Source organism: Cyprinus carpio, chromosome B5 (genome assembly GCF_018340385.1).
Source record: "Cyprinus carpio isolate SPL01 chromosome B5, ASM1834038v1, whole genome shotgun sequence".
Taxonomy (NCBI): domain Eukaryota; kingdom Metazoa; phylum Chordata; class Actinopteri; order Cypriniformes; family Cyprinidae; genus Cyprinus; species Cyprinus carpio.
Genome location: NC_056601.1, coordinates 23,915,832 through 23,929,859, shown reverse-complemented (window position 1 = coordinate 23,929,859; position 14,028 = coordinate 23,915,832). Strand labels below are relative to the sequence as shown.

The 14,028-nt window shown below is 35.4% G+C and overlaps 1 protein-coding gene across 1 annotated transcript; it reads right to left on the bottom strand.

Annotated features, from left to right (window-relative positions):
• Positions 1-6,556: 6,556 nt before the first annotated feature.
• fzd9a (frizzled class receptor 9a) lies at positions 6,557-9,010 on the bottom strand. Its single transcript, XM_042724994.1, has one exon. It carries the CDS (start codon positions 8,918-8,920, stop codon positions 7,175-7,177), a length of 1,746 nt encoding a protein of 581 aa, XP_042580928.1. The 5' UTR covers positions 8,921-9,010; the 3' UTR covers positions 6,557-7,174.
• Between the last annotated feature and the right edge of the window lie 5,018 nt (positions 9,011-14,028).

Here is a 14,028-nt window from a genome sequence, read left to right as displayed (position 1 = left end):
CATTAAAGTGTATTTAGTCTACCTTAAATTTAGTTTACCTTAAATTCTTGTGAGTACACATTCGACACTTAAACCATATTTCACAGACAATTCTAAAATTACTTATAAAGTTAATTACATTTCTAAATTTCATATAATGATGTCCTACCTAAGTGGGTCAAAAACACTCTAAAGTGGAATTAATTGCATTTAACATAAATTTTAACTATTTTAATTTAATTATAAATTTCATGCAATTAAAAGTATAGGTTAAAAGTAAAAAAAAAAAAAATCAGTTTCATATTAATATTAGTTAAATATTAGTTAAAAGTAATATTAAATTCACACTTTTTTACAGAATATTATTTCTATAATAAATACATAAATGTTTTTAAAAATATGCTAAAGTTATTTTAAAGGTGCACTAGTAGGTTTTGTTGCTGCTGAAAATGACACTGGCCCTAAACTTTATACTTACACCTATAGGTGTGGATGCACCATGATGCAAATTTTCAATTCAGGTTGTATTAAAGAAATACCATATTCACAAGCCATTTTATTTTCATAATATACAATGCAAATGAAAGTGTCTGATAATAGGAGGGATATGCAAATAAAGTAACTTGACATGGCAGCAAGTATGAGGGGTGACCCGCCTTGTGTTGAATTAATCAGCCACTGTTTTCAAGGCCAATTTATTTAGTCTTTATTTAACTCATTTAAAAAAACAAACAAAAAAAAAACTTTGTTAAAAGTACTATTTTTTGAGGTGTAAAGTGAAAAAAAATGCTGCACCTTTATCTTTAGCTTTATCTTTACAGTAATTATATCTTTTTCTGCAAGTTTGGATTTCACTTTTTTACATTTAATTTACATTGAAATGGTAATACACATATGTATAGCATGACTTTTTTTTAAAGCTGTTATGCTGGACAACACTGAAGGTTATTACTATTCATCATTGTTCTGCAGAATAATCATGGAAAATGTAATTTTAGAAGATGGCAAATGAAGCCAAGAGAACAAAATTTCACAGTCCTATTGGGCCCCACAAAAAAGTGATATTGGGTCCTACAAATGATTAATTTTGTGACGATTTTTTAGACAATTTTTTGTTCCTGATGTGTCTTGGTGAGTTGGCTTGGCAAGTAAGGTTGAATAGTCAGTGATATTGGGTGTTTGCATGTTCATATGTGTCTTTCAGTCTTCATGTAGGTGACGCCAGCCAGTCCGAAGAGCTCCAGGGAAACCAGTGTGAGGTGCCAATGTACCTAGTTCACTAGTTTTAGGGGGGTAACCATTAGCATATGCCCCATTTGGGGTTTTCCCGCTTTATTGGACTAGTGTGTCTCATCTCGCTAATCACAAGCGCACTGACACAACTACCATGGGACGCCTGTTTATGGGCTTTTGTTGTAAAAAGAGATCCATATAAAAACCATGTTTCGCTAATGTTACTAATTAGGCACTTTTACTTTCCCATGGGTTTACTCCCATTTACAAGAGAACACACTATACATTTTCAGCCTTAAAGTAAAAACAGTGCTATATTTTCTTTTGTCTATGCAGTTTTTAAACGTTTTTTCACTGACGCCTGTTTGTCTGTGAATTGTAACTGTGACAAAATCCATAAAACAACAAAATCCATTTGTTTATCCATGCAAGAAAATACATTTAATGCAATTTTCAGTATCTCACTCAGTATGTTCATTTATTTTAAAGTACATCCATCAAAAAAATATAAAAATATAAGATTCACTTAACATATATAGTACATACATAAAATTTAAATTTGACCAGGCTCTATAAGCTCTGAACTAGCACTATGAAGTATTTGAAAACTACTTTTTTCAATGTAATTTAGGTTTTGTGTTAAAAAATAAATGATCACACAGGAGGCCTGAGATTGTAACGGTGGAGCGATTCTGTACAATCCCAGTGAAGTGTGCAAGATGACAGTAATCTGCTGTTTGCTTCACAACAAAACACTCCAGAACCAACACGAAAAACTGAGAATTGCGCTGTGCAAGTTGTTCAAAACTACATTTTCCACCTTGGTCCTACAGCTGGACATATAATTTCTAACTATCACACTACTCGTTGTGATACTTTTCATTTTCCATAGCTTGCAATGTGTGTGTTGGTTTTAAAGTGCAAAACATACTCTATGAAAATAGGTGATTGCAAAACCTTGAAGCTACACAAATGCCTCTCATGGTTTCACCTGCAGGTAGAGGGGTTTAGATTTGAAGAAATGCTTTACAGTATACTGAAGCTGTCAACCAAACAAGGCAAAGGAAGAAATCGTAATTCCATTTGACATGAAAAGCACAATAATAAAAAGCTACCCAGACTCCTCATAAATTATAACAGCATACTTCTTCCTGGGTTTAGTGTGAAAAAGTATGATCTCACTTTGAGGTAATTTTACTTCTGGTTCAGGTTGGCTGGTTTCTCACTGACTCGAACATTCTCTCAGATCCAGTTTGTTTGCTTTGTATGACTGAGATGAAATCAACAGTGGGCCATAACACAGAAACCCACAAGCAAAAAGGTAGATTGGATATGTATTTAAATGAAGAGAAAAATGTGGATCAATAATTCATAAAGGGTTGCTAGACAGTACGTAACAGTGTTTTATGAAATCTGCAGGAATGTCCTCCTCACTATCAGGCAATTTGTTTTGAACTCCTGTGATGTTGTCCAGATCGCTGTGGTGTAAATCTTCTGCGAGTTCTTTCCTAACCAAAGAATGTGATAACAGATTCATAAAAAAAAAAAAAAAAAAAAAAAAAACTCATACATTTACCAAAGAGAATAAATCAGGTTTTAACAACTCCTTTTTTGACCTTCTTATAAGTGAGTATAATTCATCTCATATATATGGAAAAAGCAGTACATGGTCTGAAAAAGACAATTACACTTTTATTTGCATTATTATCTACAAACAAATAAAATCAAGTTTCTTCATTTTTAATATTTATGTTGTAATAAACTTTTCTCATGCTTTAAAGAATTTCACTAATTTTCTAAGGCAATAGAAATAATTATGAAATTATTTGGGTTACTTTTTATTTATTTTTTTATTTTAAGATGTCCTTCTTACAGTGTAATTAAACAATTAAGTACTGATTAATTAACAACAAATACATATGTGACCCTGGACCACAAAACCAGTCGTAAGGGTCAATATTTTTAAAATTGCAGTTTATACTGAATAAATGAGCTTTCCATTGATGTATAGTTTGTTAGGATAGGACCATATCTGTGTCATGAGATACAACTATTTGAAAATCTGGATTCTGAGGGTGCAAAAAAATCTAAATACTGAGAAAATCGCCTTTAGAGTGGTCCAGATGAAGTTCTTAGCAATGCATATTACTAATCAAAAATTAAGTTCTGATATATTTATGGTAGGAAATTTACAAAATATCTGCATGGAACATGATCTTTACTTAATATCCTAATGATTTTTGGAATAAAAGAAAAATCAACAATTTTGACACAGCTGTTCAGTGTTAACTAAAGTGTTACTAAATCAAGTCCTACTTGTGTGTCAAAAAGCACTCTTAAGTTCTAATTGCATAAATGTAAACTTTCTGAAATGTTATGTTTCAGTGTCTTGTTTTTATAAGTGTGCAAAGTGTATTTCTTTTTTACTAGGAATGTCACCTATTACCAGTCCTGCAAATATGAAATTCCTGACAAATTGTACAGTTTTAAGTCCAATGTCAACTGTTTATCAAAAGCAAATAGTGTGTGTGTGTGTGTGTGTGTGTGTGTGTGTGTTTAAAACAAGTGAAAGGCAGAGCCGTTGGGCAGGTGGGACGTGGCTGTGTGGATAACACTCAAGGCTGAGACTCAAGCATTTTGGTGAAAAGTCCTTTTGGTGACAACAGCTTCTCAATGGTCTTTTACCATAGCCTCATTTCCACATCAAATGATGAGGAATGGGATACTACCCATGGGGTAGAGAGTAATTAGCACCACTTCTTTATTCTTGTTCTCGATTCCTCTAGCTTCTTTAAGAGGAGGGAAAGTCCCTGATGCTTTAATGATCCTCCCTTTACCAGACACATGGCTTCTCCTCCAAACTAGCAGACAATTACAATGCTGTTCTATCTTGTCTATTCTCATGGTCACTTACAAGCCCATTAACATTCACTTGATAATGGACTCAAATGGCAAAAGGGGTTTCTTTTGACTGTGCTTTGCCTAAAATAGAACTAAAAACCTTAAACATCAAGTTGTACAATGGAGCCTTTATTCCCTGGGTTTTGATGGGCAAAATAATGAACTGTGTCGCTGTTGAAATGGAAAGCTTATTTTCTGCGTAAATGCGTTGGTGTCGTACAACTACTTTAAAAACATGTATGTATACAGAGTTGATCTTGGCAGATTCTACACAACAAATATGGTCTTTGTCTGTATTTGAGGAGCGGTGTCATGGGCCGTGAGGGCGAATTGAGAACATTAGCTGTAATATTGGTTCAGTTCTGCTGTTACAGGACTGTGATCACACACTTTTTAAGGCTCAAAACATTAGGAAACACTGAGGTCTAATTGATTACCAGTAAAAAGGCCAGCTAAAACTGTAATTCTATGAGTTCAAGTTGATTTAAAGGTGTAATTATTTTTTTGTCAAGATTTGTTTTAAATAAAGATTTATTTTTATTTACTTTTTTATTATTTTTTGTATTACATTAATGTAATAATTTATTAAATATTAAGTATAATACATATAAAAAATAAATACAATAAATATTGCATCCAATATAAAGATCATATTAAATATTAAGTATAATACATATAAAAAATAAATACTATAAATATTTATACTAATATTATTATTTTATTAATAATTAATTTTAATTTAGTTGAACTTTTTTTAAATATTCTTATATTTTTTTAATTAATTGATTTTATTTATTATTAAATCATTGATTTCAAAATTATGAAAGTTTTTTTGAATTTTTATAATGGCGCAATGACTTTAGAAATTTGAGATTTTTTTTGTAGTTTTTATTTGGAATTTTATTTTTATGAACAAAACAGTTATATTCATATAACTTAATAATATTTCAGAATGTTCTTGTTTTACTGTATTTTTGATCAAATAAGTGCAGCTTTGTGTACATTAGAGACTTCTTCCAAAAATATTTTTAAAAATACAGACCTTGAACTTCTTAACGGTAATTTAAACACAGTTGTTCATTATTATTAATTAGTAATATCAGTGTTTCTGTTGTTTATTATTTTTTTTTAGTAGTATGTGTGTGTTTGTGGTTGTTACTTTTATTTTTCTGGTAATTTGATAGTTTGCTTAATTTTTGAATGTATGCATGACTAAAGGTGAAAGTTAAAGTTCTAAGTAATCTTTTTTATTGTTAAATGTTAAAAAATCCATAGTCAATAATTATGTTTATGTTTTTTTTAACAACAGCACAGCTTTAACCATCTATGTTGCCAAATGAGTAATGTCTTGGTAGTATTTAATAGGAGTTAAACATTCATCTTCCAGTATATTAACATTTCATTCAGTTTTTCCTAGTCTGCTGGCTGATGCCGCAGGCTCTGGTTTGTCTTAAGACACTACTGTTTATAAATGCTACTGCACTGTAAACCTGAAAACTGAAAACAGTCATCCATTAAATAAACTTTATACAGACCACTACATGTGGTTAATGCACTGTTAAGTTTAAGCTACAAGCTCCAAGACAAACATGGCTATTTTTTTTACAACCAAATGTAACAGAATTTTAAGCTCCAACAGCTGAATCCTGCCAAACCATTGGACAATATCTTAACAGGCACAAGAAAATGCACAAAGGATAAACCAATCCAAAAAAAAAAAAAAAAAAAAAGTTTATTTTAAATAGTTAATCTAATAGTTAATAGTAATAAAATACTAGATGATTTTTACTGTATGCATTTTAAATATCAACTGTTGCTTTTTTTTATCATTCCAGCTGCTTGTTAATAAAAGTATATTTCCTAATTGCATTCCTAAAATCGATTCCTATTCTTTGTCTCACAAACTGATAGTAGCTCATCATTTAAGGTTGCAAAAAGCCCCAGCTTTTATCAACATGACATATCATATGCACAAATATAACACATGAAAACTCTAAAAAGTTTAAACTAAGTGATGTGAGTTATGCACAGAACTACTCTAACACATCTGTTCTTTATCAGCCTATGATCTCCCGACTGCAGAACTGTGGATGCAGAAACAGAACAATTACTGTCAACAAAATTCAGTTCTTTTTTGACTAAATTAAAGGAATTAGGCTTACATTCATAGCAGCATCCTACATTCTCACTGTCTTGTCATAGTTCTTTTTATTGACTGTAACTTTTGTACTTTAATGTAAGTTGGCTTGGTTAGAAATTGTGTGGGTTTAAAAGAAGATTTGATAACTGTAGATATAAATGGATCCAGTTATAGTCACTTACTTTACATTTGGTGCTAGACAGATGTGTTAACAGAGAAGTGTTGAGATTGAGAATTCCTGGTGCTAGACAGATGTGTTAACAGAGAAGTGTTGAGATTGAGAATTCCAATCCTGATTTTTTCAATATTTTATATTCTTAATTAAATCAAACTGAACCCAGTACTGAATTATAGTTCAAAATAATATACACTTTGCATAGAAAATTATTCTTACCAAACCTTAATAAACTGATTTAATTTTCACTGTATTTCTACATTTAAAATCCAGTTTAATCAAAAGTGCTAAAAATATCATAATTCAAAGAGAACGTTTTACATGCACAGTACAACATTTTACATGTAACACTAATACAATAATATAGAACCTTATTTATCACATAACAGATAAAGAAATAAAGAGAAAAGACATATTAAATTTTTTATTGCTCCTCTTTTGAGAAAAAATATAACATACTGTAAAAGTATGTAAAACTCTTCCTTATATACAGTATAGTACATAGAGTACAAAATTATACAAGCAGCAATACTTAAATATCCACAATAAATAAGGCATTCTGCAATTCGCTGCATTCATTGCATGCAACAAATCTTCCCTTTTATTGAAGTGGCCTCTGCTATGTCAAGGAAAGGCTTATAAATGCCACCCCTGACAAATGTTGTGACTTTATCTGAAACTGAACATCTCATCATGATATGAGCCTCAAAAGTCTGTGCATGGCTCCAGAGAAGAGGCCTTTAGTCTCAAACATGTGTTGGACGTTCTGTGTACATGTCTGTTTTATTCATGTGAAGTGTCACAGCCGGTGCTTTGTAATGACAGTGGGAGCTGCTGCAGCTGACACTGGAGCAGGGCTTGCGGTTCGTTTGCACGGCCAATCTTCTGTTGCACAACCCTTGCCAGGTCTGAAGTGTCTTTGAGCTCCATACCCAAACCCCACTAGTGATGCCCACCACTAATGACATGAAAATTTTCAGCATGAACACAGCCACTGTGGGAACCGACAAGTCCAAGGTGCAGTCCTCACTCCTGCGACCAGGAAAGGACACACACTTGTTTTCCAGAGCTTTGAACTTCCAGTATTCCATATTGAGTCTTTCATAGAAATAGCATATGATGACAATAGTAGCAGGCACCGTGTAGAGAATGGAAAAGACTCCAATCTTAACCATGAGCTTCTCCAGTTTTTCTGTGTTGGTGCCACCGGTTTTCATGATTTTGCGGATGTGAAATAGTGCGACGAACCCCGTAAGGATGAAAGAAGTCCCAACGATGAGATAACAGGATAGAGGGATCAAGACAAATCCAGTGAGAGCATTGCTGTCCATGCTGCCCACATAACACAATCCCGTCAACTCGTCCCCGGCCACCTTCCTCATAGTGAGGATGACTATGGTCTTCACTGCAGGAATACCCCAGGCGGCCATATGGAAGTAGCTACTGTGTGCCTCAATAGCCTCGTGGCCCCATTTTCGTCCCGCTGCAAGAAACCAAGTGAGGGTGAGGATGACCCACCAGATGGAGCTGGCCATGCCAAAGTAATAGAGGATGAGGAACACTATGGTGCACCCTGTGCTCTCCAAACCCTCCCGGATAATGTAGAGCTCTCCGTTTTCCCGATCACAAGCAATATTCTCAGCACCAGCCACTGAACGGATGATGAAGGCCACAGAGTAGACATTGTAACACATGGAGAGGAAGATGATGGGACGCTCGGGGTACTGGAAGCGCTGCGGGTCGAGGAGGAAGGTAAGAACTGTGAATGCTGTAGAAACAAAGCAAAGCGTTGACCACACCACTATCCAAATGAATGCAAAGTCCTTATCTTGCCTAGACCAGTAGACATCCACCGTAGGAGTGCAACGAGGCGCGCATGACTCACTTTTGTCCACGTACTGGAACTTCTCCGGGTTATCACAGGAGCGCAAGCCGCTTGAAGTACGTCCACTCCCTGCTGTGGGTTCCCTGGACCTCGGAAGTACTGGCAGCATTCCCTCACCTTTTTTAGTCTCAGGTTGAGTGTCATTTTCGGGAGCTTCGATGCACAATGCGTTCGGGTCGTTTTTGGTTGGCAGCTTTGAGCAATCCAATGAGTCCGGCCAGCCGAAATTGAATTGTTCCATTATAGGTGAACACCTCTGTCTTGCCTGTTCACACATAGGGCGGCATGCTGGGATAGTAGTGGACACTTGATCGGCACACATTGGCACATACAGAGAGCACAGGAAAAATCGCAGGTGGACATCACAACCGTACTCCACCAGAGGGGCGAATTCATTCAGTTTAATGCTAGCTTCCTCTTGGCTTTCATAATTCATTAAGTTGGGCATTCGTGTCATGTTGTAGCCGATTCCCTGGCACATGGGAATGGTGATGGGTTCACATTTTGACGGACGGCCGCGCTCCAAATCATACGCTCCAATCTCCAGTGTAGATCCAGCAATCATAAGCTGGAAAAGTACAATCATGATCTTCTCGTACTGGGCCATTGTGATAACCTCATTAAAGTCTTAAAATGTTTAGTACATCCAATGCCATGCAGATGATATTTGTCTTGTTTTGTTTGTAACAGAAATTCAATTCATGCTTCATTGTAGATTATATGTGTCTTGTTTTGTTTTTGTTTTGAATTAGTAATTTTTGTTTTAATTTTGGAAAACTTCATTGTCATGTCATTGTCAACAAATCCATTGTGTTTTTTTTTTATATATATCCAAAACGTCTAAATGTAAAAGACGTATTTTAAAAAGACGGTCAGTCCGCGTGATTAATCCGAACAATCAATAACGGATGTCAAAACCAACATCTCGTGCACCGGCACAGTATTTCAAACTTTAAAGCCCTTTACAACACGCTCTTTTCAAAAGAGTTTCGCTTCAATTCACCGTTCCCGTTAACATCCACGAGAATAAACTTTCAGTAACCAGCAGGACGGGTTGAAAGTGTCCATCTGTGAAATCTTCCGATGTTATGCGGCTCCACGCATGGAAACAGTGCGCCTTCACGTTCACTTCTCGTTGTGCTCTTAAAAACGGGCTCTTGATCTGTGACAGACTGACAAGCTCCTCCTAACACTCCACCTCCTCCACGATACTATAAAAATACAGTCATTCCTCTTCACAGACAGGATCACAGCGTGCTTGTACAGAACAGAGCTGCGTTTGTTTACTAGAAGGATGTGTTGAAATTATTGAGAAGTCGTTGGTTCTGTTAGAATCACAGAACGTTACAGCAAAACGGATAGCTGACGTGTAGGAAAACAGTGACAGCAGTGAAATATTTTCTCATTCCTGTAAGGGAAGTTATGGACATGCTTTTTATTCAACTTCAAGATATCAGGTTAAAATGTGTAAAAAAAAAATTCGTTTTGGTGTTTTTGTTCTATTTCATAAGTGCCAATGTTCAAGTGTTGAAGTGTCTCAACATGAGGTCTTTTTTCTTTCTTTCTTCAAACAGTAGGCTACTGCTGTCACTGTTTGAAATGTCATGTCAAACACAATTGTGACAATGGAGCACAAACCAGTCATAAGGGTCGGTTATTTTTTCAGTTGAGATGTATGCATCATCTGAAAGCTGAATAAATGAGCTGCAATACAACTATTTGAAAATCTGGAATCTGATGGTGTAAAAATAAATAAATAAATAAATAAACATCAAAATATTGCGAAAATGCCTTTAAAGTTTTCCAAATGAAGTTATTAGCAATGCATATCACTCATCAAAAATTAAGTTGTGATATATTTACGGGGTGAAATTTACAAAACATCTTCATGGAACATGACCTTTACTTAATACCCTAGTAATTTTGACCCATACAATGTATTGTTGGCTATTGCTTCAAATATACCTCTGCTACTTATGACTGGTTTTGTGGTCCAGGGTCACAATTATATTATTTTTAATTATTGTTTTACCACAAATTGAGACTATTGAGACACTGTATTGCATTATGATACTAAAAACTGCATTTAAATATTCCATTTGAACTGCTTAAGGATTATTGAAACAGTGAAATGGTGGAATGTGATAGTCTATAGGCCAACTTGTATATTACATACACTATAATGTAATATGCTAAAAATATATCTACTACTATACCAAATCCATTTATATCAAGATGTAATTCACTCTAAAACAGTAGTGTATGACAATACAATATAAGACATGTATGTGTTCATATAACATATAAGTGTAAAATATTCTAAGCATTCCAATATTACTGTTATGTTTTCATTATGTATTCAAGGTCAGAAAGATGCAAATACTTTCAAATGTACATTTAATGTTTCATTCCCACAGTACATTTAAATAAATAAATAAACGATTCCAGCATCCCTGCGACATAGTATAATGGGTTTGGAGAATGGATGGATAATCTCAGATTTCCTTGTGCCCTCAAAACCCCCTGTTTTCTTTTCTTTTCTTTTGTTTGTGTGCAGTGACACCAATGCCATTCCCAAACAAATCGTTTTCTACTGCCAAACACAATTCCACAGGTTCATCCTCCGGTCCATATTCGAGGCCCAGGAGGCTTTAACTTTACCATTAGTGCCTGCTTATGCGTTTCTAGGGTGTACGGTAGGGAAAGCACCACCTGTGACATGGCCCATCTCTCTACCATTCTCATGCTAAACAGAAGAGAAGAGGAGTGCCCCTAGAGTCTTAGTGTGGGCATTTGTTATACCTAAACTCAGCTCTTAGCCCGGCACTCAGGATACAGATGCACTGGACATGTTCCTGCAATACAGAGTATCAGTTCCCTGGTTTTCTCGTACTCTGATGGTTCAATTTCCTGCTCGTATAAATGAAATGGGATTCCTTTTGGCGGCAGATTTGTTTTGGCTGAGAGCTGTTTAAGTGCTGCTTTCCACGTCCATGACCGCAAGTCTGCCATGAAAGAGTCTATTCTTCATGCTTATTGAATGGAGCAAAAATAAAAGCAGAGCAATCACATCTACAAGGGCAATCAGTCAGAGATACAAATGCAGCCATTAAAGCTGGGAAGAGCTTTCCAGTGAACCGCGAACATGCTACTTAGCAGATTTTATAAAATCTTAGAAGGCTAATTAGGAAAAATGATACCAAAATGTCACAGCCACAAGTAAAAGAAGAAAAAAATGTGACAAACTTTATGGGGACTCCAAAACTATTAGTGACTGGGATCCAAACATTCAGTACTCACTATACAAATCAGCTTATGCACAATTCTTGTGTCAGTCTGATTCAGGCAGTTTTGCTAAAATGACACATGACAAAAAACTTTTTTAAAATTAGGGTCAAATAAGATTCCAGATGATTAAAAAATAAATAAATAAAATTTTTAATAAATAAATATTTTCTATGTTTCTGTATTTATATTGATTTCACATGTCATGTGGGGTAACCGTTTTTTTTCCTTTATTTAATTATTTATTTATTATGTCTTTTGCAACTTATGGTACAAAGATACAGGTACATTTATTTATTTGCTTACTCAAACTGGCATGAAAGCAGTCTTTTTCATCATTTTCAGGTAACAGTAAATATAATTCCAAAACATAAAATTAGGGAGCAGGGCCACTAGTATAATATCCACTAATTCTTAAATAGAACCATTCTTTATCCTGAATAAATTTGAATTAGAATGATCCAGACGTGAGTGATCTCAGTCTGTTTGTGTATGAGTGCAGTATGATCATGAATATTCCTAATCTAACCATCAGCCTAAGGCAAGAAAGGCCTTATGTCTTCACACAACTCTTATTTGAGCACAGTCTTTCTGGCAGTCGGCAGGACTAGCCAGTCCCGTCCAAACTATGAGAACAACAGAGGATGCCAAGCAAAGCGAATACTTTTTGAAAAATAATGTCTGAATCCGTTGTTTTCAATTTGAAGCATTAACAGTCTCAACTGGACGCGCCATAAAAAAATGACATGTACAAAAAAAGACTTGTATAGAATATTCACACACACACATGCTCACTGTCGAATGATGGAAAACAACACTACGGCCCACACGGGGTTATGAAAGACAGCACAGGTCAGGTTCTATGCATTTCTATGCACTTTTTTATAGTTGTAGATTTTAGGCTTATATATCCTCTCAGGACACTTTACAGGCCCCATATGGTATTTGGACACTTAAGCCATGCTTAAAAATGTATTAATGTCATTACTAAACCATATCCCAAAGCACAAACGAAAAAGCAGCTGTTTGATGATAGCACATTGCAGGACTTTCCAGGTTGTACTGTATCTAGAGGAAATAGTTAAGTGGCAGGTATGGCAAGGTTTTCAGTTAGTATCTTTAACCAGTAGATTAAAATAAATTGGACAGCCTAACACTCGTACCTCATGCCATCCTCTCCCCGTTTGGGTTTCCAGCAAGTCACAGACACCTAACAAGTCCTATTAATACGGTGTGGATGGCAACAGGAATCAGGTGTCATCTCACTGGCTTGAGTTCACAAGACTGTGGTGGGGTATATGCAGACAGACTGTGACATACAGTACTGTCTGATACGTGCCAGTACCTTGACTGTGTTGGCTGGAAGGGCTCTGGTATTCACTACAGTCAGGGTCAAAAGGGTGAGGTGTCAGCAAGTAGGAAGCAATATTTCATATTTCTCTTCATAGTTGGAATCGGGAATAATACGATTTTAGTCCGTTCAGTCCAATAAAAGGTAATTGTGTAAACTTTCTTTTGTTACTCTATCAAGAATCTTAAATTTTTTATATTTCTAAAAATACTGCAATAAAACATTCTGAATATTAAAACTTTTTCTGTTTGGCCTAAAAAATGTGAATCATATGCAACAATGGGATTCTAAAATTATTCATATTATATTTGTAAAAATGTAAATAATTCACTTATTCTTCAGTGGTTCAGCTGAACCCTTCACATTTCTCATCAGGGGCCAGTTGCATACACAAAGCCACTACAGTATGTTAAAAGGGACATATGATGCGATTTCAATTTTTCCTTTCTCTTTGAAGTGTTACACGCTCTTGGTGCACAAAGAAGATCTTTAAAGTTGGACAGACTAAAGTCTCAAATCCAAAGAGATATTCTTTATAAAAGTTAAGACTTGTCCACGGCCTCCTAAAACAGCTCATTCTAACACACCCCCACATGTCTACATCATGATGTGGGAAGATTTGCATAACCCCACCCAAATGTTCACGCAAAGAAAGAAGGCGGAACTTTTATTCTCGCTGTTGCCGCCGCCATCTCGTGGAGACGCTGTGTTTGGTTATGAAAGCCAAGCTACTTTGTTTTGCCTTCCAAAAGAGGACACAACTAGAAATCAGTGGTTAAGCAGTAGAGGCGGTGCAACTATAACAACGTGAATAATCCCGCCCATTCTAAAGTGATACTAAGCAGGCTGGTTTTATGGCACTTTCCACTGCGTGGTACGACTCGGCTCAGTTTGCCTTTCCACTGCAGTTTAAAACCAGGCTGGATGGCAAACTGAAACCAGCCAACAAGCTTAGGCTGGTTTTAGCTGTTTGTTTGTTTTTTGTTTGTTTTGTTGTTGTTTTTTCAGCAGGGAACACAAGCAAACACGTTCTGCAAAGACGTTTATTATGTTTTCTAGATTTGCACAAATCGGATTTC

Excerpts from the sequence above, each read along its gene's own strand:
- fzd9a (XM_042724994.1), bottom strand. The coding sequence starts at position 8,920 with ATGGCCCAGTACGAGAAGATCATGATTGTACTTTTCCAGCTTATGATT.